General features: G+C 53.1%; 2 protein-coding genes across 10 annotated transcripts; both read left to right on the forward strand.

The window, feature by feature from the left end:
- The first annotated feature begins 6,454 nt into the window (after positions 1-6,454).
- Positions 6,455-11,724, forward strand: LOC106046725 (cytochrome P450 2C16-like). 2 transcript variants are annotated; one of them, XM_048075953.2, is made up of 10 exons: positions 6,492-6,623; positions 7,130-7,358; positions 7,740-7,902; positions 8,261-8,410; positions 9,063-9,223; positions 9,353-9,529; positions 9,743-9,884; positions 10,309-10,496; positions 10,870-11,011; positions 11,187-11,724. In XM_048075953.2, the coding sequence occupies exons 2-10, from the start codon at positions 7,176-7,178 to the stop codon at positions 11,375-11,377; spliced, it is 1,497 nt and encodes a 498-aa protein (XP_047931910.2). In that variant the 5' UTR covers positions 6,492-6,623; positions 7,130-7,175; the 3' UTR covers positions 11,378-11,724. The 2 variants fall into 2 exon arrangements, with proteins under 2 accessions (XP_013053335.3, XP_047931910.2); XM_013197881.3 differs by having other exon boundaries at positions 6,455-7,358.
- Positions 11,725-12,588: 864 nt separating this feature from the next.
- On the forward strand, positions 12,589-26,781 carry FBXW10B (F-box and WD repeat domain containing 10B). Of its 8 annotated transcripts, none has more exons than XM_048075945.2 (15): positions 12,589-12,960; positions 13,088-13,491; positions 14,777-14,944; positions 15,640-15,846; positions 15,947-16,074; positions 16,623-16,745; positions 17,264-17,388; positions 17,836-18,039; positions 18,938-19,059; positions 19,588-19,736; positions 20,369-20,511; positions 21,223-21,378; positions 22,274-22,542; positions 23,390-23,578; positions 25,520-26,781. In XM_048075945.2, the coding sequence occupies exons 2-15, from the start codon at positions 13,473-13,475 to the stop codon at positions 26,383-26,385; spliced, it is 2,868 nt and encodes a 955-aa protein (XP_047931902.2). In that variant the 5' UTR covers positions 12,589-12,960; positions 13,088-13,472; the 3' UTR covers positions 26,386-26,781. The 8 variants fall into 8 exon arrangements, 7 of the variants coding, with proteins under 7 accessions (XP_047931902.2, XP_047931904.2, XP_066836414.1 ...); XR_010825953.1 differs by lacking the exons at positions 12,589-12,960; positions 13,088-13,491 and adding exons at positions 13,850-14,132; positions 24,713-24,811 and having other exon boundaries at positions 25,520-25,651; XM_048075947.2 differs by having other exon boundaries at positions 12,589-13,491.
- The last annotated feature ends 19 nt before the right edge of the window (positions 26,782-26,800 follow it).

The following is a 26,800-nucleotide window of genomic DNA, read 5'->3' on the forward strand; positions in this document are numbered from 1 at the left end:
AGCTCAGCAGAGCTGCAGCAGGAGCCTCTCTGCACCCCGGGCACGGCTGCGGTGCTTTTTTCACCCAGGACACGGCCGGGGGGGGGCCGGGACACCTTGAGGTCCTGCTGCCCTGTGGGTCAGGGGGCGGTGGGATGTGGGCTCTTGGTTCGCAGTACACAGGAGGGTTACTCCAAACGCTGAGCAGCACGGCAGTGCTGCAGGGGATAGGCCCTGCACTGGGCTGTGAGCACGCTTTGAAACCATGCTACCACCTTCGGTAACAGCCCCGGGCATTTTGGTGTGGACGTGCTTCAGGTTGCCCCGTGCCCGACTGCACCGAAAGGGGCTGGGGGACTCAAGCTCCCTTACACCCGGCAGCAGCGCCTCTGCTGTAGCCTCAGAGGTCCCACCTGCAGCATGGGGCAGAGGGCTGGGGCTCTGGGGGAGGAAGGCGCTTCACAGCGGCCTCTTCTATGACCGAGGGGATTTTCTGGTGTTCAGCAGTTCCCATGAGCTCTCTGTTAGGTGCACAAGATCATCCCCGAAATAAGACTATCGGATGCTTCAGCTGCTGTTCTGGTCAGTCCAAACAAGCCCTGCAAATAACTCAGCGCTGCCACCGACGGTGCCGGCACCGGCACCAACCCGGGCACGCAGTGTCGTGGTGTGAGGTTCCTAAACAGACATCAAGCCCCAGCCGTGCTCCTTCCAGCTCCTGGAAACCCAGGAAAAAAAAAATCGATGCTTGTCTCGTGGAAAAAGCCAAGAAGCGGAGTGCTAATGAAGAGCAAAACCGCCCCCGGTGGACCTGGATGAGATTAGAGCTGGCCTGAGAGCGTGGGGCGTGCGGTGCCGGGGCACCACGCAGCCTTCTGCCCTCGCCCCTCTGCCAGGTGGCATCTGAGGACATTTCCAGGCTTGTGGGCTGAGGGTGTTTGCCAAACAACGGTCCTTCCTTCCTCCTTTCCCCCGCCCCCGTTACCGTTTTTGTGCAAAATCTGTAGGATTCTTCCTGGTGGCTTTATTCACTCCTAAACCGATGTAATTTCCACGCTGAGGGCCGGGTGCTGACGGCCACAGCCCCACGTGCTGCCCCATGCACCCCACACGAACCAGAGCCTGCCACCTGCAGGGATTTTCCCCTATTTCCCCATGCCCGTGTCCCCGGATCCACGGGCGTTTTTGTCACTCAGGGGCGAGGTTCGGGGCTGTCCCCGGGCAGGCAGCGGGGACCCCCGGGGCAGGAGGGCAAGGACCAAAAGGGATCGCCCTCGTTTCGGGGATGCAGGCTGCAGCTCTGTGTGTGTTTCCTTCCCATACAGGTGCAAGGAGGGGGCGCATGCTCCCCAGCGCTGAGTCTTCCAAAGCACCCCTGGGATTTAGGAGGAGTGGGAAGCAGGATTTCTTCCCCCGTATCTGAGCCCTTCCAAGCAGGCTTGCCACGTAGGAACTCCCTGATTTCTAGAAGCAAATCCCTCCTGCTTTCTTCTCCAGGCTCCTCTGCCTGCCAGGGTATTTCTAGAGTCAGGTTTTGGGTGTCTCCAGGATTCCTCGTTCTGCTTTGAGAAGACTTATGCTGAAGGCAGTTCGGGCAGAGGCTGCTGCTGTGATGCTTTCGGTTCATGGCAGGGCACAACCTGCCTTAATCCAGGAATGTTTTGCAGCCAGGGACCTCCTGGCATCTCCCCTGGCATCAGCTGGTGCAGGCTCCTTCTTTCCTCTTATTTTTCCACATTTAATTGCAGCATTTTCCTGGCGTGGCAAAAGGAGGAGGGGGGGCCACCCTGGGGTGACAACAGCTCGGCGCTGTTGAACCTCCAAGACCAGATAGTGCTGGCCCAGATTGGTCACAGCCAATTAGCATCAAAGCAACCCATTTTAGTGGAAAACAATACAATGGCTAACAGCCCCAGCAAGAACAGGGCACTGTCCCAGTTGCCCGCACCCACAGGTCCAGCACAGGCCCCCCCGACCCACCTCTGCCCCTCAGTGACCAACCTGCCACCAAAATGTGCCACGAGCAAATGCCGCATCCCACCGAGACTCTGCTTGGGTCTTGCTGGCCCCTGTGCCTGGGCTGCCTGCGGGTCCCTGCCCTGGGGCACAAGCCTTTTCCCTCTGCCTGCTCCCCAAACCCAGCCGGCACCGGGCTCAGCTCTCGGCTTCATTCTCGTACAAGTGTAAATAACCACCCGCACCCTCCGGCATGGAGAGGCGCTGGCAGAGCACGTCCCCAGGCAGCAGGGCTCGGCCACGCCGCCGTGCCCAGCCCGCGGTGCCTGCCTGGCCCCGCTGCACCCCGCAGCCATCTGCTGCTGCCCTGGCTCCGTGCCGAGCCCTGTGGCACCCGAGCAGCCCCTCTCTGGGCGGGTGGGGAGTGATGGCGTGGGTCCAGCTCCTCGTTCCCCTCCTGCATCGTTCCTGCAGAAATCCCGCGTGCCACCGGCCGTGCCACAGGAGCCAGGATTAAAGCCCCTGGGAGAGGGCTGCTTCCAGAGCCCAATTCCCAGGACGTTTTCCCCGTTACAGAAATGCAGACGAGGGTGTTCGCATTTCCAGCCAGGGCTGGAAAGCCCTCAGTGGAGGTTCTCCGTGTCCCCAGGGCACGTCACATCCCCGCCGCAGGGACATCCCGTCCCCGACAGGCAGCCCCCTGGCTCCCCGCACAGCCCTGGGACCCTCCGCTCGCAGTGATCTCTCCCCACCTCGACAGACGTGCTGGGGAAGGTTTAAGCACCAAGTTGAGTGCAAGTGCTATTTTTTCCCCTTCCTGGAATTAACATATTGCAACGAGCTTTATAGATATGGTAAATACACATATGCACAAGGCAAAAGGAACGGAGGCAGCGGGCCCTTGGTAAGGACACGGTGTGTTTGCACGGTGGCACAGGAGAAGGGGGGGACTTTTTTTTCTCCATGATTATTGCAGGAACAGTGAACAGCAGGACAGAAAGGTTTCAAGGCACTGCAGCCTGCACCTCTGTTATAACTGAGAAACGCCATGTATTTTACATTTTTTAAATGATTTTCTTAATAACTCGCTAACATTGTCCCCATACCCATAAACCAGAAAATGGGAGCATGGCAAGGGGCGGCTGGTTTTCCATGGGCACAGCTCAAGATTTGCTCCCTCTGAGCCCACCCCAGAAAGCTGCATCCTCTTAGTTAAAAATAAAGCCGCGTTAATAACCAAGAGCAACTGCCCGTGAGGAGCAAGCCAGGCGTGACCATGCGTGCCACTGGTGGGGCAGGGACAGCGGTTGGTCCCTTACTGGGCAGAACTGGGGCACAGAAAGCACGACTCCGGCGTGAGCTGCGCCCTCCCTCCTTCCTCCAGAGCCAGCAGAAGCAGTGCATAATTCCCTGTTCTCTGGGGAGCTTCAGGGAGGGACTAGTGCCGTGGAACTGAGCAAACGGAGCCTGCGCAGGAGACACCGAGCACATCGGCCACGGCCGCCCTCGCCCCGTGCCCGGTCGGGGAGGCAGGGGCTGATTCCAAGTTTAATCACATTTTTAGACTCGGGCATAACCTGGGAGCTGGGGCTCATCTCCTGCAGCAGTGCTGCTTTTCCTCCAGCAGGTAATTCCTCCGCTCACTTCATCCGCTCCCATGTGGCAGCACGTGGGTGCACCCCGCGGGCCAGCACCACGCGTTATGGGTGCCTCTCAGGCCACGCAGCAGCAGACATTTGATATTTGTGCCATCTTCACACCCGCTGCAAGCAGCCTCCAGGGCGTGCCCGCTTCGATGGGCACCGCTTTGGAGTGTGATCAATCCTGCAGGGCAGCTCAAACAAAGCCTGCCTTTGCTTTCCTCTTGTGGAAATGCTGATTAATGGGCAAAATGTCTTTTTTTTTTTTTTTTAAACCAGCAAAGTGATGCCTGGCAGCCCGCAATTAACCATTACCCTGCTCCCAATGCCTGGATCATGCTCTGCTCCCCTTGCTGCAGCTGAGCAGTCACCCCGTTACCGCCCTGTTAAAATTCAAATCGCGGTGTGCTGGGAGCCAGGCGGCGGTGACATTCCTTCAGTGCCAGCGGGAATCGCCTCACCTCGCTGCCTGAGCGCCAGGGAGGCGGCTGGGAGGACGGCCACAGCCACGGCCTGGGCTGGGTGCTCCTGAGCAAAGCCCAGCGGGGACCCCCGGAGGGTGAAGGGAGCGGCAGGATGGAGCGCAGGCAGTTACAGATGATGCTCACCCTATAATTACAGCCAAACTCCGACGCAGTGAGTGCTGCTGTGTCCTTCGGAGCGACCAGAAACACCAGCTCAGCTGCGGTTTTGCAGCCCCGTGCCTGCAGAGGGGCAGAGGAGGCACTAACGTGGTTTGCAGCTGGTTTCACGTTCGCTCTGCTCTGCACAGCCGAGGCCCCGAGGTGAGCAGAGCATCTCCAGCACGCCCAGGCTTTGGGCTGCTGGCAGGGGAAAATCGCATTAGGGTGATATTAATTGCCTTAGTGTATGTAGTGTGACGGCTTACCCTGAGCTGGCAGAGCCAAAGCGGTGCGTGAGGTCAGGGGAAGCCAAAGCTTCGCTTCTAACCAAGGCGGGGTTTTGCACTGCTGTTTTGCACTGCTGTTTTGCTGCGAGGGAGGTCAGACAGGGGAACAGGCAGCCCAGGCTGTGCAGACTCCTTCCTCAGGGACATCACATCCCAACCAGACGTGGCCCGGAGCCTCCAGTGCCAGCCCTGTGTGCAGTGCCTTGGCCAGGTGCCCCCGGGGGGCTCCAGCCCCGGATCTGTGGCCGTGAGCCCCCTTTTCTGGCTGTGCCGTGGCTCCGCTCCCCGTCCTGCTCGCCGTGACACGGGACGTGCCCCGCGCCTCCCCGCTGCAGCACGACGCCAACTAAGGGATGGGAACAGCCGCCGTGATCTCCTCCGGCAGATCTCCCCGGATCTAATAACCCAGACGTTACTGACTTCTTCATTTAACCGGAGCCATCTCCTCTCGCTCCCGAGTCGCTGCGCTTGCCTCCAACTGCAGCTCTTCCAATTACACACCAGTGCTGGAAAACACCCCACAAACATTTCTCCTAATTCCTTGAAGCTGCCCTGGAGATAGAGTCAGGTCTGACCCAGCAACAGGGCTTTGAAATGAAATCCAAAGTTCCTGGCAATCTCTAAGAGGATTTTTTTTTCTTTTTGAAAAGTGCTTTTTTTGGCTATGTCACATTGTTCAGCCCATGGGAATTTTTATCTGGCCCTTTCCTACTATTTTAGGCTTGGGGGCAGAAAAGTCCCATGGAGTGCTCCAGAAGGGATCCCAAAGCCCTACAGCAGTCGGCTTCCCTACAGACCCTGCTCCCCAAAAGCCCTTGTAAGAAAATCACTAGAAAGAGAAAAGCACCAAAGCTTTTGGGCCCATATGAAGTGCTTTGGGGTCACTTTGGGTCTGGCTGCACCAGAGCCCCTCCGTGCTCTTCCCCAGGGAGCTTTCTTCAAAGTGGCGTTTAGCTGCCAAAAGTGTAGCTGACGATTTCTAACTTTCCTTTATTTTTTTACACCTGAGATACTGACACTGCCCGGCGGGCCTTTGGGCTTAACTTATTTTGCAGATTATGGAGAGAAACTTAGAGCAAAGTTTCAGGAAGCTGCTCAAAAATGCAAAGTTTCCTCATCTCTGGGAGCTTTCTCTTGTTGTTTTTCTGGTGCCTTGGCACCACTCACTCGGGGTGATTCATTCATTTTCTCTCTTTTGTTAGTCAAACACGAAATACTGATGATTTTTGTTGCAAGAGAGGCATTCGTACTCCAGAAATGCAATGAGGAGGAGCTGCACTGGAACATCACTGGTGGCCGTGGCTGTGTCCGAGCGCTGCCCCCAGGAGAGGGAGCTTCCCATTGGATTTACACTGCAGTTCGCCTCGCTCCCGGGGCTGTTCCTTTTCTGTTGTTCCATGAGTCCTCCCTATTGTTGGGCTGCTACTGGAAAAGCCGCGCAAGCCACCGCGAGGCTGTTCACCCCTGTGCCAAAGACAGACGTGACATCAGCCCCTGGGCAAAGTTCCCCACGTGCAGGCACCGTGCCCAGGGCTGTGCGGCGTCCAGGGGGGTGGCACGGACAGACGGACGCTGACTGTCTGACCCCTGGGGTGACCTGCGGCCGCAGGAGAGCGGCCGGGAGCCCAGGCACTGCCGGCGGTGCTGAGCATCCCCGGCCGCCAGCCTGACACCTGCGAACCTGCCGCATGGCCCCGAGGTGCGGAGCAGGGCTCCTGCCTGGTTCTGTCGGCCGATCGCAGTCCTGGCTCGCTGTGCTGCCTGCCTCTGCTGTGGGCAAGCATCAGATCAGGCTCCTCTCAGCGAATGTCACTCAGTGCCCTCTGCTGAGGGTCTCCTTCCGTCGCAGGGACTGCTGCAAGTCAAAATCCTCCCTCTTTTCCTCCAGCGCTGTCCTCCAGGAGGAACTGCACCCTTTGCCGGCACCTGGCTTGTGATGAGCTCGCTCAGCCAAGGGCTGCAAGAGCTGCTGGCCGGAGGCGTGGTGTGCTGCCAGATGTGCTCGTGTCAGAGCAAGGTGCCCAAACCCAGGCTGAACCCCGTCCCTGGAGGAGACCCAAAGAAGCCGGAGGAGCCCAAGGACAGTTAACCCCACACCTGCAACAGCCACAGCATCCTGGACTGACGTTCCTCCTTGGGTAAAAACATGAGTGCAAACCCAAAATCTTTCAGAAAACTCTTCCCCCACCCCCGGACTGACCCATTTTCCACCCAAAATGAGCTCTGTGGGAAATTCCCACCCAGCCCCAAGCAAAACCCTACAAGAGCAGGGAAGTACACCCAGCTCCTGGGCTCTGCCAAGCTGGGGCAGCCTCAGTTCCCCGTTACGAAACGTCCCCCCCGGTCACTGCAGCACTGAGCAAGGCAGCCCCAAGAAGAGCAATGACCTGGCGATGGGCTGGGGGCTTTGCCGTGGAGGTGCCAGGGCTCTGCACCGTGTCCACGCCGCCCTGCAGCCCGCCCGGCCCCGCGTTGCGACACGGAGCCCCGGGTCTCACCTGGCCGGGGGGAAGCAGCGTTTCCGTGTCACTGACCCTGGGGACAGCCCCGGGGACACGGGGAGGGCTGTGCCTATATAGGGTGCCGGGAAGGGTGCGGGAGGCAGAGCTGGGCTCCTCGCTGCTCACTCCTGGTTTTTCCCTAGAAGGGAATTTCCTGATTTTCTCCTTGCTCGGCGGCACTGGGTGAGGATGGAAGCTGGGGTGGCCGGGGTGCTGCTGCCCATCCTCCTCCTCCTCCTCTCCATCCTCTGCCTCCTGGTGCGGAGCAGCGACAGGAGGAGCAGCCAGCTGCCTCCGGGACCTGCCCCGTGGCCCATTCTGGGCAACCTGTGGCAAAAAGACGTCCTGCCGCTTCACCAGAGCTACGAGAAGGTAAGAGAGCAGCTCGCAGCTCCCTGCTGCCCCCGCCAAAAGCATCCACGTCGCACGCCAAACCAAAGGGGGTCACACGGGTGACCGCTTTCCCCCCTTTCTTTTCTCTCTTTTCTCTTCTCTTTCCTCTTCTTTCCCTTTCCTGCTCTGCCAGACGAGCCAAAATCCCCGCATTTTTGAGCACAACCAGCACCTCTCTCTGGCTTCCTGCTCCGCTGGCAGGCCCCACGCAGTGACCCTAATCCTCCGGCCGAGCTGTGCCGCTGCCCCTTCCAGCGCCGCTCCGCTGCGTGCGGGGACGATGCTCGGAGGTGGGACACGACGCAATGAAGGGCTGAGGGCTGCAGCCCTCGCTCACGGCCGCTTTCCCCCCGTCCCCAGCTCAGCCGCAGGTACGGCCCCGTCTTCACCGTCTGGCTGGGGCGCACGCCGGCGGTGGTGCTCTGCGGGTATGGGGCGGTGAAGGACGCTCTGCTGGGCCACGCCGAGGAGTTCGGAGGCAGACCCGAAATCCCCCTCATGGCGCATCTGTCGAATGACTACGGTGGGTGGCTGGGCTTGCGCACGCTTCGTTGTTCGCTGGGTGGGCAGAAGGCCCCGATGGCAGCCGGCTGTGCCGTGGGGAGGGAGGGACTCAGCACCCTGCACCTCTCATTTCCACTTTCCCACCCTGAAAACCCCTCCATCTATTAGTTCTCTTGTCTGAGGACAGTATTAATTCCTGCTAGCCATCAGTACAGGCTTCCAGCTTTGTTCTGAGATCCTCAGCCTTTCAAGGATGCTGTGCACACCAGGGATGTCCCTACTGCAGCACCCGACGGCTCCTCGGGTGGGCTGAGAGCAGAGGGTCTCGGAGCAGCCACGGGGCAGGCAGACGAGCCATCTCCGTCGCCCCCCCCCAGGTATCATCACCAAGAACGAGAAGAAGTGGCGGGAGCTGCGGAGGTTCACGCTCAGCACCCTGCGGGACTTCGGGATGGGGAAGAGCTCCATGTCGCAGCGGGTGCAGCAGGAGGCCCAGCACCTCGTGGAGCTGCTGGCGAGCCTCGAAGGTGACGTGGGTCCTGCCTGCCCCGGGGGACACGCAACACGGGACAGGGGTGGTCCCCGGGGCTGCGTGCAGTGGCTGGTGTGGGTGATCCTCACGGAGGGACTTGGTCCCATCGGGATGGTCGCGGCTCAGAGATAAGGGTGGGAGATCCCGCTCCTGAACTTGCGCACGTGGTGGGGGACCACCGAGGAACATTTCATGGCAAAAGAACAGAAATAGGAAACTAAGTTTCTGAGAATGCACCAATACCAGTGCCCTGGTGCCACGGGGTTTATCGGGGTGATGTGCTCCTCTCCGACAGAGCCAAACTTCTTCCCCCTCCTCCTCTGGCTCTTGCTGATCCAAGGTGGGAGCAGGGCAGGTGGAGGCTGGGTGTGAAGCACGGTGCTGTCCCTGCAGCCCCTGAGCCCCTGGGGTACAGCAGTGGGAGCCCACAGCGGCTGGGGGTGTCTCTGCCTCCCTCCCCCCAGCTCCGAGCAGGGATTTAGGATCAGGCAGGCAGGCTGAGCAGCCCACGGCTCCGCTGCTCTGAGACCCAGCGGTCACCCAGGGCTCAGAGCTACGAGAAAGCGCTCGAAGGGCACTTTCTGTGTCAGAGCAGATAAACAGCTGTTGACTTTCCGATGTCTTTCCGGCCCCTTCTGTCGCTGCAGGAGAAGCCTTTGAGCCCACGATGGTGTTCAGGCACGCAGTGGCCAACGTGATCTGCTCCGTCGTCTTCGGGAGCCACTTCAGCTACAGCGACACGGCCTTTCTGAAGCTGCTGGACATGATCGGGAATTTTGTCAGCTTCTTCGTCTCCCCCATTGCCATAGTACGTGCCCCTGCTGTGCCCAGCAGCCGAGGGATGCTCCTTGGCTTTGAGCTGGCTTGGATGGGGCAGAGGGAAGGTGCGGGGGGCTCCGGCCAGGCACCGAGCCCTCCTGTGCCTCTCTGGCTGCAGGTCTACAACATCTTCCCCAGCGTCCTGCTCCGCCTGCCGGGGCCGCACAGGAAAGTCCTGGCCAAGTGCGAGAACCTGAAGGGCTACATCCGAGAGCAGGTCGAGCAGCACAGGCAGACGCTGGACCCCAGCTCCCCCCGGGACTACATCGACTGCTTCCTTATGAAAGCAGAAAAGGTAGAGCTGGTGCAAAGGGTTGTGGTGCCGGAGGCAGTTCCCAGGGGGGCTTAACCCCTGGTGACAGCCCAAGGGAGGCCCCCAGGGTTGGTGCCAGGGCTCATTTCAGCTCCTCCCCGGCCCTCCGTGCCTGCCTGGGGCCAAGGGTTGTGCTCCGGAGCTGGGAAAATCACCCGGACTGGGCTGAATTCCCTCCCTCTTGCACCCTTGCAGGAGAGGAGCAGCGTGGAGAAAATGTACAGTGACGAGGACTTGGTCATGTCAGTATTCAGCCTCTTTGGTGCCGGGACGGTGACCACCAGCAACACCCTGGTCTTCTTCATCTTGGTGCTGGCCAAGTTCCCCCACATTCAAGGTAAGGGCAGCAAAACGTGGCCGTTCCCTGCGCAGTGCAGGCAGGGGGCAGGCAGAGCCCCAGCCCATGCAGGGAGAGACCAAAACTGCCCAAAAACTTGGTGTGGCCACCCAAAGTGAGAGCCATTAGGGCAGATGCAGGCAGACAGGGGGCTCTGGGCACCAGCTCCCGGTGCCTGCCGGCCTCCCCTCTCCTCCCCGTCCCTGGCTGCAGGGATGGCCTGGGCTGGCCCACGAGAAGCCTCAATCCCACCCGATCCTGGCAGCTCTGCGGACAGAGGCCCTAATTCTGGTCCCTACAAGGGGTCACTCCAGCCTCCTCCCCCTCTGCCAGCTTGTGCTGTAGCCCTAGTGTGAGGCCAGGGAGAAATCAGCGGGGGCCTTGCAGGGAAAGCACCGCAGCTCTGCACCTCCTTTATCCCCAGCCAAGATCCAGGAGGAGATCGACACGGTGGTGGGCCCCGGCCGCGCGCCCCGCATGGAGGACAAGCTGAGGATGCCCTACACCAACGCGGCGATCCACGAGCTGCAGCGCATCCAGCGGGCCGGCATCGAGAACTTCCCTCGCATGACGATGCAGGATGTGGAGTTCAGGGGCCACACCATCCCCAAGGTGCTGTGGTGGCCCTGGGTGCTCTGCACCTCCGTGGGGGGATGGCAGCGGGGCTGGAATGAGATCTGCCCTTGTGCCAGCTCCCCCCAGGGGGGACGCCTCCCTCCTTCGGGCTTTGTGCAGTGAGAGGGCTCTGAGACCTCGCTGGGAATAACTCCAGGGCTGATTTCCTTCTCATGGTCGTGACCCGGCCGCACTGTGCCTGCACAGTTTGTAGGGCAGAGCCATCACTCGGGGCTGTTTCCAGCTGTGGGATGTGGGTGGGCTTTGGGGAGCACCCCTGCACCCCAGCTGCTCCTCGCTGCGCACTCAGCTCGGCAGAGCCCTGTGCCGCGGTGCTGACGTCCCTCCTCTCCTGTCCCCTCTCTCGCAGGACACAGCCATTATTCCGCTGTTTTCTTCAGTGCACATGGACCCAACCCAGTGGGAGAACCCCAAAGAAGTTGACCCAGGCCACTTCTTGGATGAGAAGGGCAACTTCAGGAAGCGCGAGGCCTTCATGGCTTTTTCAGCAGGTGAATGCTGCTGCGGTGCCTGGGTCTGCTCCGGATGAAAGAGCTGCACCTTGGCCGGCACCCACCTTGATTTGGGCTCCTTACCCATCCCTTTTCCCCCAAATGCAGCGATTCCCTCAAGCACTGGCCGAAGCCATCAGCCCCTGCTCATTTTCCCACTCTCTGTGCCCCCCAGGGAAGCGGATGTGCCCAGGAGAGGCGCTGGCCCGGATGGAGCTCTTCCTCTTCCTCACGACGCTGCTGCAGAGCTTCACCTTCCAGCTCACCACGGAGTCCAAGGAAACGGATTTATTCACCCTGTGGCGGAAGATAGAGAGGAAGGCGATACCGGGCACGTTCTTCGCCATACGGCGTACATGCCCTTGAGCGGATGGTCCTGGCAGGGAGGAGGACGGGGCCGTCGCTTCACCCCAGAGCAGAGCGAGCAGTGCAGACCTGAGCACCACGGCAGCAGCCACAAGCAGGAGGTGGCCTCGAGCTCCTGCTCCTCCAGGAGCCATATCCCAGCCCTGCCACCAGGCCTTGGGCGTCCTGGCCCCCTGACCTACCCGTTCCTGTCCCGGTGCCACCAGGACTGGTTTTCCTCCCCTGCATCTATCGGCTCTGCTTGAACCTCATCTCCTCATGCTGCCCGGAGCTCCCAGAGCTCAGTGGGGCAGCACCTGATTTTGGGGAGGGATTGGAAGCTTCTGCAATAAAAACAGTCATTGTGACTGGGTGTTGGTGTTCGTGAGGACACTTGGGGTGCCTCTTGGTGTAAGGGTGGTGGTGCTCAGCCTTCACTGCCCTTCACAGCACTGCGTGAGCAACCGCAATGCACCGTGATGAAACCCTTGCAAGCTACCACTTGTCAACCATAACATAAAAGAGGATGACTGGGGGGAATGTGCTGTAGGAGAGGGGTGCTGAGCATGGGAAGCAAAAAGAATTTGCACCAAAGTCACTCCTTTCTTCTTAGGGGGACCCACACTTTTAGCTAACCCTACAATGCAATGAGGGATTGAGTTGGCAGCCACCAGGCACACTCTAGTCTTTAGAAGGAAACATTGGGACTTTAAAGAAGAGGTATTTTTCTTTAAATCCCTATTCAAGGGAAAAATGAGTGGGTTGCATGCACACCCTGCCCGGGCTCACACCACAGCACTGCACAGTCGGGCACCTCGAATGGTTTTGGGCGCTGTGCCGCAGAGTCCCCGGCCAGCCCCAGGAAAGCAGGGCGCTTCCTGCTGCATCCCGGTCCTCCCACCCCAAACCTCCCAGGTACGGGACTTCAGCTGCACGTCCGTTCTGGGGGTGTCTTCATCTTTCCCGTCTTCCAACTTTTTTTTTTTTTTTTTTTTTGCGTATCCCAGGATGGATTGAGCCAGGAAAACATTCAGTTGGTTACAGCTGATTTGCCAATGTGGCTTTAAACTGCAAATGGATCTTAGGTATCTCAGGAGTTTACTGCTTGCTTCAGAACATGAACCCCCAGCCTCTGGCTATGGGGGGTCCCGGGCAGGCAGAGGAGCTCGAGGAAAATGGTTGCAGCTGGGGAAGGAGCACCTGCTCCCAGTAAAAGGGCTGATTCACAGCCCAGACCCAGACCTGTTGTGGTTCAGGAGAGCGTGGGAGAGCAGAGCAGATAAGCAAGCCAGCGTGCTGCTGGGTTGTCCTTCTCCGATGGCCTTCACAGCAGTATTTACCTCTGGCAAACAGCCTCGGGTGTGGCTCGGCTGTGTGCAGCTGTGATCTCATTTCAGGGGTTTTTGGAAGAAAGTGGCAGAGCAGGGCAAGCTCCTAGGAAGGGGGCTAGGTTTACTGCAGAGGGGCAGGGACCAGCGTAGGGGTGTTTTTCTGGGGCCTCAGGGCTGGCTTTGGTGGGCTTTGCCTTGCTGGGGTGCTCCTGCAGGGAGGGGGGCTGGCAGGAGACCTACTGTGGGGAGATGTGGCTGCTTGCTCTGGGACAGGTGAGGTCAGGGGTGGGTGCTGCTTGGGGGTGCCGTGGGCTTCTTCCACCCCAGGGCAGCACTTCCCAAGGGTGAGGGGTGCTGCCGTCCCCAGTGGATGCAAAAATAATACGTAATTATTTCCCAGGTAGCACTGTAAAAGGAGCATTTCTGTGCACGAGGGAGGGAAATGTCCCTCTGCAGGTGGGGTTGTGATCTCTGCAGCAGGGGGCTCCAGGCTTCGGTTGAGACCAGCAAGCACGCAGAGGCACCCGTTGCTGTGCTCAGTACTGGTGACAAGCGGTGGATTTGCTGCAGGAAAACAACCTGCACGGGGGAACTGCTGAGGCTGGGCTCTTTGTTCCTCCAAGGAGGCACGTTAAAATCCTGCACAGTGAACGTGACCGCAGCGGTGTTTGTGGGATGGCGACCCCAAGATCGCTGTCTCCACGGGGCACATTTGCTCTGCGTGCACTGGGCCTGAAGCCCCTCCAGGACTTGCTGCCTGGTCACAAGCGTTGTGTGCCTGGCCTATGGGGCCTCCTGCCCGCGGTAAGTGGGAGAGCTGGGGGGTGCAGGGAGAGCCCCTGGGTGTGAGGGGCTCCCTGTGCCTCCATCCCTGCGGGGTGAGCCCCCGGAGAGGCGCAGCGCTGTGCTGCCTGCTCTGTGCAGCTCAGCCCTCCTGCCTTCCTACCTCAGCCCTCCCGCCTTCTCCCAAACAATGGATGCAACGGCTTTTATTCTGCGTGTGTTTTTAACTCATGGGATCGTTAAATGAAGTCTTCCTTCAACCTGGGGAAGCTTGGTAACGTGTTTTTGGCCCAACAAAGCCAACAAAGTGCCTTTACACAGCTGCTTCCCAAACACCCCCTGGATCCCTTCTGCCCACCCTGTGCTTGGTGTCGGCGGCGCTTCAGCGTGTGCTAAAACCGAAGAGGAACCAGACCCCAGGCGGCACCCAGGGGCCGTCCCCTCCCTCCTGACACCCGTTTGCGCCCCTTGGCAGCCGAGGGGGGGGCTTCAGGGCCCCCCACCGCGTTCCCTGGAGCCGGGCAGGGAAGCACCGGGGCCGAGCCCCCCCGCGGCCTGCGGGGCCTGCGGTCGCCTGGCAGCCGCGGCGGGGCCGCCCGAGATGGCGGCGGCGCGGCGGGGGGGCCGCGGCCCGGCCCGGCCTCGGCAGCGGGGCCCCGCGGGTGAGCGAGGCCCGGAGCCGCTGCGGGGGGACGGGGCCGGCCCCTGGGAGCCGCCCCGGTCCCCTCGGTTGGCAGCGGGCGGGGTTGGGGTGGGGGGCTCCGAGGTGGGCGCCGGGCAGCCCCCTCGGTGCTGCTCTCCCCTCTCCGGCTGCTGCTAGCAGCCCGGGTGCCGCAGCCCTTGGTGTGGCTTTATTTGCCTCACGCCACTAGCGCCGCATTTTTGGGGTCTCTGATCCTTCCAGCTGCGGGCTGCGAGGGGGTGAAGCTGTGGGGAGAAACCCCAGGGCCAGAGGGGGCTCAGGGCTGGCGGCTGCCCCCGGCTCATCGTCCTGGGTGGTCGCCTGCGGGAGGAGGACCCCAGCCTGCGGTGGGGAGTGGGAGATGGAAAAACCTCCCGGGAGGAATTGCTGTGGGCAGCACGTCTCGGGAGGGGCGGTTGCGAGCTGAATGTTCTAAGGCACGATAACGGCGCTAAAGAAAGCGCTGAAGGGGCTAAATCTGCGTAGGTAGAAGGGATGGAATGAATAATACTGTGTGATTTACCTGTTAGCTGCTTAATATGCTACTCTAACTTCTGCAGTCCCCTAATTCACCTCTATGCCTACTGTGACTGCGAGGTTCTGCTCTATGCTGCTTTATTCCAGAGGAAGAAGGTACAGATGGATCATCTCCTGAATCCCCAAGAAGCTGTAGAATCAGCAGTCGTCCTCAGTCCGGCTCCCCGATGCCACTTCCACTCCAGCCTGCTGGCACTTCTGCACGCCATGAAAGTCAAAGTGCATCCACAGGAATTGCCCAGCTTGGTACTGCAGGTACCACTGAGTATTTTGGAGGGTGGGGAAAAAAGCATGGCAACACTTTTCTGGAAAGTCCAAAGAAGTGACATGCAGAAGGAGGTGGTCTTTCAGCAGAGACCATGCTCCTAGAGATAAGGAAAGATGGTGTGCCTCCTTTTGCCCACTGAGGACAGCAAGGTCTTCACTTAGGTTTAAGGTGTTCCATCAGCACAAGCTGAATTCTACAGCCTAGCACTGTGTATGGTGCTGCACCTAAAAACAAGGACAGCTGTACACTATGGGGAGCTGCAGGTTGGCAAAGATGCTAGCGGTGGATGTGGACACGAGAAAAAACTAGCGGTAGGATGAAGGGCATTAGCTGTATTAGCCTTTCCATCGTCTTGGGGACAACAGAGAAGTTTCCTGCTGCACTGTCATGATAAAAATCCTATTTTTATTAGAGGAAATCTAACAGCTAAAGGAAGAGTCCACCACTCTTCCCAGAAAAAAAAAAAAAAAATCTATGTCCTTGGCATAAGGCTGTTTTGATATTCTCCCTTAAGTCTAGGACAGACACCTTCCTGTGCTGATGACTGCTGTAGTAGAGGTGGAAGAGGGGAAATACCTCATTTGTAGGGAGAAAACTGTTGCACTGTGTTCCTACCAACAGTACAGTTAGTGGCCACTGAAGCTCAAGCACTTATAAGGCTGTCAATTCTGCTGTGTTATAGGTCATCAAATGCCAGCAGTGTACTTCTGGCCCCGAAACACCAAGCGCCTCATCCAAGCGGGCCTGAATGCAGCACCTGCCTCACCTCCTGAATCCTTAGCCCATGGAGATGTCACCGTGCCTCCTGCATCCCTCCAGTCACTCTCTCATGTCAAGTACAAGGACTTCATTCGCTGCCTGCCAGTTTACCTCTCCCAGTACATCCTGGGTAAAGCTTCCCTAATTTTCCAAGGATGGTTTCCCCTAAGGGTCACAGATGACCTCTGACATGGGTAGGGGTTCACTACTCTGTCCTCTTAATTTCTCAGGGCTTTTGGATCAAAAATCCCTTAAAGCTTGTGCTGCTGTGAATAGATACTGGGCTTTTCTGGTGAAAGAAGTCGAGAGGGAGCATGTATGTCAAGGCTTAGTACAGGAGAAGATCCGGTATTTGCAGGTATGGTGCCTGGACTTCTGCCATTACTACACACTTAATTTTTTTTTGCTGTTGTTGCTCAGACCATTAGATGGAGGTGCCTTTTTGGGAGGCTACCTCCCAGCTTCACCCTGTTCCTCCTTCTTCCATCTGCAAAACTAGGCTAGATGTTCATACAGTCACAAGCACAACAGAATAGCCTTTACTGACCTTTAGGGAGCCTGTAACTGTAAAAAATGGATCAAAATCAAGAATTCTTAATCAAGTAAACCAAGTTTGGTCACAAATGCCAATATTGGACTTGCAGGAACTAGTGGAGATTGTTCTAGCTGCCGTAGGGACTCATTGTAGCTCTGCCCAATGAGCTTTATTTGCTCCACATGGAAGAAGGAAATGCCAAGCTTCTTTTTGGGAAGTCAGAGATAGTGGTTGGGATGCAGTAAAGCAAAGCTGGGAAGAAAGGTTTGCCCTGGTTAGTATAGACCTGTCACAGACAAAGCAAGAGTAAAGGTAAAGTCCATGTGTGTGGGCTCTGCAGTGACTACGTTGCCTCTGCTGGTTTATTCTAGGGGTTGCGCCCTAGGGGAGCAGTTTCCAACTATGCTAAAATAGTCAATGTGACAATTCCCCAATTAAATGAAGAGGGACACGTCATTGAAATGAAACACCGCAGCTGTGAAAGTAAAACAAAGGTATGTTGGAGGTGGTCTGCCTTTCATGGCTTTTCACATCTCAGCATTTGGGGAGGAAGGAGGACATGGTGGTCTTGGAAGACAGGACTGTGAATTTGGACTTAGTTTGCTCTTCTGGTTTGCACAGTTGCAAGCAGTTCATAAGCACCAATGCATGCTCAGCCCCTTCTTGCACAGGAGGGAGCCACCATCCATGCCCAGAAGGAAATTCTACCTTGTCCTAATGCTGACCCCCATGGCACTGGCAAGGCTGGGCACAGGGATGTGGCCTTTGTCCCAAAAGATAAAGAGTGCAGGTGTCAAGGCTTCCACTACTGCCACTGAACAAGGCAAGGATAACAACCCATGTTTCTCTGCTAACCAGGGAGTTCCTGCAGGCTGGGTGTTCCTTACTGACACTTTGTATCTCTGTTGGTCTTGTTTGGGGAGCCAGCGGTGGATGATATGGCTAATGCTGTAGAGTAATGCTGTATTCCCCTTCACCCTGAGTAATACTTCCCTATTTCTCTTTCCATCAGGAGAAAGAGGAGGAGGAAGAAGACAATCTGCAGGCAGCCTATCATGATCTGCAAACTGACACGATCCAGCTGGAAGAGAGGAATGTTTTCTGTGGCTCCTACAATATTCGTGTCCTCACTGACCGGTACGCAGGCTGTGCCCGGCTGCTTCCTGCAGTACCCCTGTAGAGCCAAACATTGGCTTCTGAAATCTTGTCCTGTTCCTTGCAATCCTTTTGTGGGCATGTATGGCTGGAGGAGGGTCTCAGTGTCATTGATGAACAACCCTCAGTATCAAATCCATTTTTTATAAAGATATTAAGGTCAGTCACTTTTGATGGTGCAAGGATTAGGATCTATGGAGTATCACAAGGGATACGGGGCTGGGAGGAGCCCCTGCCCTTCTTAAAGCTTACCCTCCAGATACAAACCTGGGTCTGCAGAACTAGGGGCCTGGTTGTGGTGCCCTGCAAAGGATCTGCCTCCTGAAGCAGATTGCCCACCAAGTTGCTCTTTGAGGACCTCTCAGTATCGAGCCCCTCTAGACCTTGTTAACTGGTGAATGCTCACATCAATCACTGTTTCTTATCCAGATCAGACCAAAACAGAGTAATTCACTACAGCGGTGGCGACTTGGTAGCCATTGGCTCTACAGACCGAAAAGTGAGGTTTTTTGATACATCAGCAATGAGAGAAGTGCCACCTCTGCTCTCTGGCCATGCTGGAAGCATCAAAGCACTGCTCCTTGATGAGAAGAAGGGGTTTGTTTTTAGTGCAAGCTTCGACCTCAGCATCAGGTGAGCCGCCCTGGGACTGTGCCTCAGCTACCATCCCCATGAAAAATGGAGCTTAACCACCCCAATCTTTATGAATCCTCCTTCCCATCACTTTCATTAGAGTACTACAGAGAGGAAAGCTGATAATGAAACACGTCCCCCATAGAACTACTGTTTTCCAGTTTCACCTGATACTGAATGATAAAATAGGAAGATACTTTCTTATAACCTGTGTATGCCTGTATCTTCAAACACCAGGTATGTGTCTAATGGGTGCCTGCAGTGAGGCTCTGGCCCTGCTGAGGTCAGTACCAGTTTCTCCATGACACTACAGAAGTCTTGGTACCTCCTGCGTGTTGACACGAGGAGTGGAGATGAGCAGCTGCTACATCTTATTTATCACTGAATCTCAAGAGTGTTGTGATGAGGGGTGAAAAGCTCTACAGCTCTGGCATGGCAAGCGTACATCTTCCTCAAAGACAGGATTTAACAACAAGGGAAAGAGCTGTAGCGATTCAGGCTCTGTCCTGCTTGTCCTTCCCCTCCCCAAGAGGGCTGTTTGTTCAAGTGCATGCTTGAATTCTCAAGAAAAAGTCAACAGAAATCATCTTGGCACTGGCCAGTAAAGAAATAACCTTATCTGTAAAGCTCTGCTTTTGAAGGTTAATTGAAAGTAGCCATGCCAGAGGTGAAATCCAACTACACATTTCCAGGCAATTTGGAGGTAGATAAACAAACTAAATGTAAAAATTTAACACTAAGCCTGACTTGATTGTTCTGAATCCCTCATTACCTCAGTGGGCTGTCTCCTGATTTTGACCTGGCATGGATGTGAGATGAGCTGGGCCTGTTAAGTAGGAAATAAGTCATCAATCAAGTTGTTAATTGCTGGTTTCCCTTTCTGGTCCTTACTGTGTAGATGCTGGGATATATACAGTGGTGCTTGCATGAAAATCTTTAATGGTCACTGGGGGACAATCATCTGCTTGGATGTGCATGAAAGGAGGCTTGTGTCAGGAGCCAGAGATGGGATGGTGAAAGGTGAGAGCCAAGGGGAGCTGCCCAGACAAGGGCAAATGGCAGCAACAAATGGGCTGAGCACCTGGGAGTAGTGGGGTGCAGTGTGAGTCTGAAAACAAGTGTATAAATCAGAGGGTGAATTTTAGCGTCTTGTATTACTGCGTCCTGAACAATCTAAGCTGGGGACATACGCACACGCAAGGTCCCTGTGTCTCTGCAGATGCTTATAACTGTTGCTTTTATTTGGATTTAATGGCTTTGTGGCTGTAGGGCCAGTCTTGGGAGAGTGGTATCAGCTTGCAGCTTTGCCAAAGGTTGCCTTGTTACTTGCTTACAGATTAAGAATTAAAAGGATGTGCCATCTCAGGGCTTTGTATTTAAGAATTTTGCTATGTAATTGCAGTCTTTAAGTCAGCACCTGGCTCCAAGCAGAGCTGCAGGTACAAGGTGCAGCTGTAATTCCAGTAGCATCTTTTAATTCATATTGCGCTCAGAAAAAACATACCATTGGGGAAAACTTCTAATATTTCTCCCCTTTAATCCTAACAGTGTGGAACTTGGATAGTGGGGTATGTCTCAAGACTCTAAAACACAACGATGTTGTTTGTGTTGTTAAAATGGATGGGATCCATGTTGTCAGCGGCTGTGACAGAGGGCTGGTGAAAGTCTGGCTCGCTGATACAGGTGCTCTGGTCAAAGTAAGTTTCTTAGGAAGATAACTTTATGCTAAACTATCAAAAATCATCCGTACTATTTTATCATAGACTTTTTCTTGTTCTAAAGACTTTCTTAAAAAATAAAAGGACAAAACAGTCTAAGCTAATGAACTGCAGGATTATAGATAAAAGAATAGTATTAAAAACTGATTTTCAAACAACTAAATTGTAATCTGGGTTTTGATTTGCCTTACATTTAAATGCATTCATTATTTAATCTTTGTAGATGCATCTGTCTGCTCTTGTAGGAACATTCAGAACCTGAGAGGAGAGTGGGAGGGTTTAACTAACAGCTTTTAGGGCTGGAGGTGCCCCTTCCACCACGGTCAGGGCAGCCCACTCTTTTGGTGTGAACACCCAGTAGATCACAAATATACTGGTGCACCAGCATCTACTGAGCTTATATAATGATGATGGAAACTCATCAGCAACAAGCCCAGAATATTACTTTTAAGGGACTGTCAAAGTAATGCAGTTATCCCCAGGGTATATTGCAGTAACACCTGATAAAGCAACAATATAGTATACGAGGATGGTATTGAGTGCCGTAAGATCTCTTGGCATGTTTACATCCAGACTGCTGACAGCGTTGCATGTATTTCTTTTACTCTCAGATATTGGAAGGGCACCAAGGCCCAGTGAAGTGCTTGTCCTTTGATCGGTGGCATCTCGTCACAGGAAGCTCTGATGGATACGCCTTGGGATGGAGCATGGTGGGAGACCTTAAGAGATGCCTAACGGCTTTCCGCCACCCAAAGTAGGTATCGGTGTGTTTGAAGGTGTATTCAACAGCACACTGTAAAAAAACAAACTTTCCCTTATAGCAACACAAAATAGCTTAGTTGTCAGTCCTAGAACTTGAAAGAGGCTCTTTCAACAGTCATCTTAAAAAGTGTCAGGCAATCCGTAGTTATAAACAAAGTTTTTGTCCTGACAACCTAAAATGCAAACACACAGCCACTGGCTCACAAGCAGGGGTGACTTAAGACAGTGACAGCGTGTAGTCCAAAACTTCAAGGATCCCGACCTGTAATCAACTGGATGTCATGCTAACTGGTCAAGAAGAGATGCTGTATTCGTTTGCAGTGGCTGCGTTACTTGCTGAACCCTACCAACTGTGTATGATGTCATTTTGTAGATCTGTGAAAACTGTAGCATCTTAGTGTTTTCATTCACTTTCCTAGACATGAAAATGAAACTTAAAATGGAATAGATAGCCATAACCACCATTGTTGCTCTGAGGATGCATTGGTTGTTTGTTTGGGTGTGGTCATTTTGGTCATCTTCAAAATTATGAAGAACTTTATTACTAAGTTTTTAAATATCTTGATCGCTGCTTTTTGCTTTTTTATTTTTTTTGGCTTGTTATGGAGGCAGGTCACTGCATCTCCTGCAAGACGAGGTAGCTGATCTTGTCTCCCTGTGAAGGCATGATGATCATACCGACAGTTGCATGTTGTGTTTTTAGGGAAGTTCTGTCTCTGGAGTTTCTCTATCTCAGAGTTGTCAGTGGCTGTGCTGATGGAAAGATTCGTATATTTAACTACCTGACTGGAAGCTGCCTGAAAGTGTTGATGGCCAGTAGCAGAGGGGAACCAATATCTTTCTGTGTTGTAGGAAACAGGTTGGTGACAAAACTTGTAACCAGTCTCTTTACCAAATTATGCTGTAATTTAAGGAATTATGTGTTTTTCCTTCTACTCTCTGTCTAACAAATAAGGTTTAAGGGACTCTAATGCTTATGGACCGCTTTGGTAACTAATTTATTCTTATTAAAAATGGTTGAAAATTATTTGCTTAGTCCATTCAGCAGACTATACATTTCTGTTTCTATACTATTTAAGACAAAAACCCAACTGTAAAGTCACCTTCAGAACCCAAATTTCTTAAGATGTTGAATAATCAGGCCAAGGTCTGACAAAGCCTTTACCTGCCCCCTGATGGAAAATCCTTCCAGGTTCCTTCATGCCCACACCTCTAAACTAAGGGTGGTTCCCAGCTCCAGTGTAAGTGATAGCTTAAAACAATGGTTAGTAACGCTGTTTTGGTCGCAACTCTCAAACACAGCACTAGGTAGACTGCTAGGAAGAAAACTAACTCCATCTCAGCCAGACCCAGGGCACCCATCAAATTCAGGTTTAAATGTCCCTGATAATATGATACCTACAATTTCTTTTGGCATTACACTGATGTAACTCCGCTGTTGGGACACTTTCATCCTAATTATTTCATTAATTTCACTAACTTTCATCCTAATTATTTTTAAATGAAGTTGTTTGTAGAGAGAAATGAGAAGAGCGCCACTGAGCTCATGCAGACCGTGAGTTAAAAGTACAGCATCTGATTGATGGGACTAAGCGCTAATGCTTTTCCCTTCCCTAACGGGGAGTGATTGTTATCTCAGTTCTGTTTAATTACCCTTAGGTTTTGTGTTACACACAAGCAAATGGGCCCTTTTGGTAATATCTGCTGTGTTAATGATACCTCTGCTTTGACGAGCTTTCTCTTTCCTTCTCCAGGATGGTGATCAATGCACCCAGTAGCCTGCTGATGTTCCAGTTTGAGGATGTCAGGTGGGACTATACCCTAGCTGCTGACCGAGAGATGGTGCGGAAGGAAAAGCAGGAGACCTGTCCTCTGAGCAGAGCACTGTCTCATTCCCAGCAAACCAAGTGCCACGTCGTCGGCCGGATGCATCGCCTCGCTCTGCAGACGCGAGATGCTGACCAGCGCATGCTGTCTTGCTTGATCCGCGGCCGCCTGCCAAAACACTGTGGAGTGCCTCAAAGTACTACATTCAGCCTTTGCAATGCACCAACTTTGCTTCCTGAAATGCGTTAGAAATAGTTTCAAGTACCCAGTGCCTTCATCCTAATCAATAGTCAGACTTTCCACTTTTTTAAAGTACATTTGGGTAGATTGCATTTCAACGGTTCTGTTGTTTCTAGGCTTTAGGAAAACCTTTGCGCTTTTAGAGAGGTTTGGTATAAATTCAGCACACTTAAGACAATAGTTGTCATTTTTTCAACTAAGTAATACTTCAATGCTATTATTCATGTTCTTACAGCTGGTGTGCATGGAAACATGCCATTGATTCAGTGCTTGAGTTATTTATTAAAGTCCCCAGAAAGGCACTGGACGCCTGCATCCAGAATCTGCCATTGCTGGGAAATGCAATTGCACATAAGGAGGCACCTTTTACATTGTAATATGATGTAGTTTTTAGAAATCACTAGATACTTAATACAGTACCACAGTTCTCCAGTTCTGTGATCAAACTGTATGTTGCAGATGAACTGATGGGCTGAGAAAGTTTTAATATCATCAAATGCCAGCTACCTCGATACAGCTGTACTTGGTGCAAGATGTACAGTTTGCAGAAAGAGGGAATGGAATATTTTAATTTTAGGGGCAAAAATGTGGATTGTGTATACATGCAATTAATACTTTTTAAAAATCAGTATTTGCTGTCATCTCTAAATTCAAATACTTGTGGATTAGTTCTAACACTTATACCTTCAGAAACTGTGATAAAAGGCAAAGCAGTAACCAGAGGCTTGAAATCTCATCAGTTTTGAAGATATTATTTTTAGCACCAGCAAAGCTTAGAGATGATGTATTCTTTTGTTTTCTAGCTCTCTACGATGAACTGAAAAAAACAGCAGCTTGCAAGCAACAGGAGCATTTGCTTGAGAGCACAAGGACTCTCCACGTTCAGGCACAGCAACAGCAGGAGCTTTTCATTCCTGGTAACCAACAGCCCCATGCTTTTGCTTTGGGACGGCCAGTGAGAGCATGTTCAGCAAGGATCCTGGCAGGTGCTGGTAAGAACTTGTCACAGCTAGGTAGGGCAGTGGTTCTTCAAGTAAGTGCACCTAAGATGGATAAATGGATTAAACAAAAGGTAGCGACCTCTAGAAAACAAAGCCATTTTGGATGAAAGGTTTGCAGTGGTAAAACAGATCATTTGCGGAGTCTGCAAAAACTGCTTTAGATCAATCAAATAGGAAAAGTGATCAACTCCAACTATAAAGCCTAGTTCTCTGGTGTCCAGGCTTTTTTTTATTTTTTCCATATCCTTATTCTGTTTTTGATATCTCTATCATGTGCAGGAGAATTCTGTACAAAATATGTTCAGGTATTTAGTATTTATAGACAGCAGCTACTCAGAAAATCCTGTTGAAAATATTACATGTGGAAATTGTCCCATTGTTGCCAGCAACGTCAACCTAGAATTTGAAAATGATAGCACTGAGATCACAAACGTGGTTCTTGGTCACATGGCATTTCTCTCCTAAACTTAGAGTTTCTCCTGGGTTTTAAATTCAGAATCTGTTGGATCTTAGAGTTTGACAGACACTGAAAGGAGGGAAGGGGTTGTCCCGCTCTGCTGCAGCCTTGCCTCAAGTGCTGGGTGCAGTTCTGGGCACCCCAATGTAAGAAGGACACAAAACTCTTGGAGAGCTTCCAAAGGAGGTCTACAAAGATGGTGAGGGGTCTAGAGGGGAAGACGTATGAGGAGCAGCTGAGGTCCCTGGGTTTGTTCAGCCCAGAGCAGAGCAGGCCGAGGGGAGGCCTCACGGCGGCCTGCAGCTCCCTCACAGGGAGCGGAGGGGCAGGCGCTGAGCTCTGCTCTCTGGGGACAGCGACAGGACCCGAGGGAACGGCATGGAGCTGGGACAGGGGAGGGTCAGGCTGGGTGTAAGAGGGTGCTTAGGCACTGGAACAGGCTCCCCAGGGCAGTGGGCATGGCACTGAGCCTGCTGGAGTTCAAGAAGTGCTTGGACACCGCTCTCAGATGTAGGGGTTGGTTTCTGGGTGGTTCTGTGTGGAGCCAGGAGTTGGACTCGAGGGTCCTTGTTGGTCCCTTCCAACTCAGGCTATGCTATGACTAGTCTGTTTCACTGTATTCTGCCTTTCCAAACTGTAACTTAATGTTCTCTGAAATACATTTCCAGATGGCAGAAGCTTCAATTAACCAGGTTAGCCGTAACAGCCAAGCAATGATATACAAACAGCACGACTTTGCTTTGCAATGCGACAAATTAACTGCTATGGTGAGGCTATGGCACTGAGCGCTGTACAATCTTTGTTAAAATCTCCACTTATTTCTTAGTTGATGATGGCATAATTACACAATCCATCCCAATGTGTCTGTTAGACACCACAGGTCACTCCTGACATCACTTCAGACATTAAAGCTAGACTGTGAAGCGTGCCTTGTGACTTCCAACTCAAATGCAGCTCTGAGTAGTAGTAGTTCAAAGTTGTTCTTGGATGTTAGCTTTTTCAGATTTCTACCAGGAACAGTCTTTTCTTGAAGCCTTTTCCCAGTGCACAAACTGTAGGACAAGAAAGGGGTGCATGGGAAGTAGTGGTGGAGAAACCTCATTCTTCTTAGAAACTATAGCTTCAAACGAGGTGGATACCTGGCATCTCCACATAAATAAAACTTGTATTACAGAATTACAGCCTTTTGTTTGGCCTGTACAGACTATGGCAATGAACACTCCTCAGGTCACCAAGGCAGAATTACCTCAGGTGCTGACAGTGTTGCTGGTAAGGCTAAAGATGAACAAGCTGAAATGGGCTTTGTTGGTGTGTTGCCTACACTGCCTGTCCTGTAGATAAACTTGGACTGTCTGTATGCCCATCAACCCAGCACCCATCCCTGGTCTTACTCAGAGTACTGCCCTACCAACAGTGATCACAGGTAATGTCCTTGTGTCCAGTTACGTTCAGTGTTGTTTTGTTTTTGAAAACAGATGGCACATCTGAATATGGCACTCCTGTCTGTGTACCTGAACATCCTGACATGGCAGAAGCCATTCTGCAGCACAAAAAGAAAAAGGACTCATATTATCCAGTGTCCTCTTACAAGTTCCTCTTAACTCTCAACATGCTGCAGAAGAGCTGCAAGTCGTCCTTTGCCCGCTCTAGTACAAAGCCTCCTATAGCAACTGGGAAAGCATGGCAAGCTCCGTTGCATCAGCAACGACGCCTTGAAAAAAGGCAAATATACATAACCCCTCTGCAGCACAAAAAGGATCAGACAGCCCGGCTCCAACGTGTGAGATCTCGCAGTGATTCTCTGACTATGAAAAGAATTTCTACACCCTTCGAAACCAAAATGCTGCAGCTCAAACTGAAAAATTCTTTGCATGGACCCACTGTGAGTTCCTCCATTCCTGCTCCATGCATTGTACGTCCCAAGGCATGTGGTGGTTTGCTACAGGAAAAGAAAGCTCATGGTGGTCACGGTGAAGTCACTCCTCTCCCTGAAGAGCGGAGTCAGCTTAGCAATCCCTGTACAACTTCTGAACTGATCAAATCAACACATGCAGGGATGGCACAAATGAAAAATGAAGCAGTTTACGGGGGAAAGAAGCCCTTCTGTGCATGTGCTGTCCAGACTGATGGCGGGTTCAGGCTTCTGACAGGAAACCAGAAGGAGGCACATGAGGCGTCTACTATAGCTCAGTGTCAGGCAAACCAGGCAAAGCTCTTAGAAGATCATCAAAAAGCATGCAAGAAGGCCTGGTTAAGGAAAACTAAAGGCCTACCCCCAGACTCTTTTACTAAGGAGGGGAAGATAGCTGCTCCTGAACTTGGACTTAATACTTTTATCTGAGATAATCGAGTAGTCCAACAAACCACTGGTATCTGGGGCTTCACAAACATGGCAGCTCCCTTGTGGTGTCCTGCTGAGCCTGCTGTGTCAAGATCCCTGTGGTTTCTAAATAAGTATGAAAGACATCTCTCTTGTAAGTTTTCCGAAGAATCATTATTGGGACCTTCATCTCTTTCTCAAGGTAGTGAATGGAGTGACTCCTGGATAAAACCACACCTGGGTTTTGTCTTATTAGACCTGTTGTCACTATAAACACAGTGCTGTTGTTGAAAAACTAATACACAAAAGATATGGCTCAGCTGTTTGAATAGAGATTTTTATTGTTCAAGTTTATATACACTGACTAGAGTTTATAAGCTAAAGAAATATGGGCTGAGAAAATAATTGCTATGTTTACACCTAAATGTGCATGGTT

This window comes from Anser cygnoides, chromosome 19 (genome assembly GCF_040182565.1).
Source record: "Anser cygnoides isolate HZ-2024a breed goose chromosome 19, Taihu_goose_T2T_genome, whole genome shotgun sequence".
NCBI classification, from domain to species: domain Eukaryota; kingdom Metazoa; phylum Chordata; class Aves; order Anseriformes; family Anatidae; genus Anser; species Anser cygnoides.

Coding starts and splice junctions, on each gene's coding strand:
- LOC106046725 (XM_013197881.3), top strand. CDS start 7,176: ATGGAAGCTGGGGTGGCCGGGGTGCTGCTGCCCATCCTCCTCCTCCTC. Junction 9,530..9,742: donor TCCTTATGAAAGCAGAAAAG/GTAGAGCTGGTG, acceptor GCACCCTTGCAG/GAGAGGAGCAGCGTGGAGAA. Junction 9,885..10,308: donor CAAGTTCCCCCACATTCAAG/GTAAGGGCAGCA, acceptor CTTTATCCCCAG/CCAAGATCCAGGAGGAGATC.
- FBXW10B (XM_048075946.2), top strand. CDS start 14,072: ATGGCGGCGGCGCGGCGGGGGGGCCGCGGCCCGGCCCGGCCTCGGCAG. Junction 21,379..22,273: donor TTCTGTGTTGTAGGAAACAG/GTTGGTGACAAA, acceptor TTCCTTCTCCAG/GATGGTGATCAATGCACCCA. Junction 23,579..25,519: donor AAGGATCCTGGCAGGTGCTG/GTAAGAACTTGT, acceptor TTTTGAAAACAG/ATGGCACATCTGAATATGGC.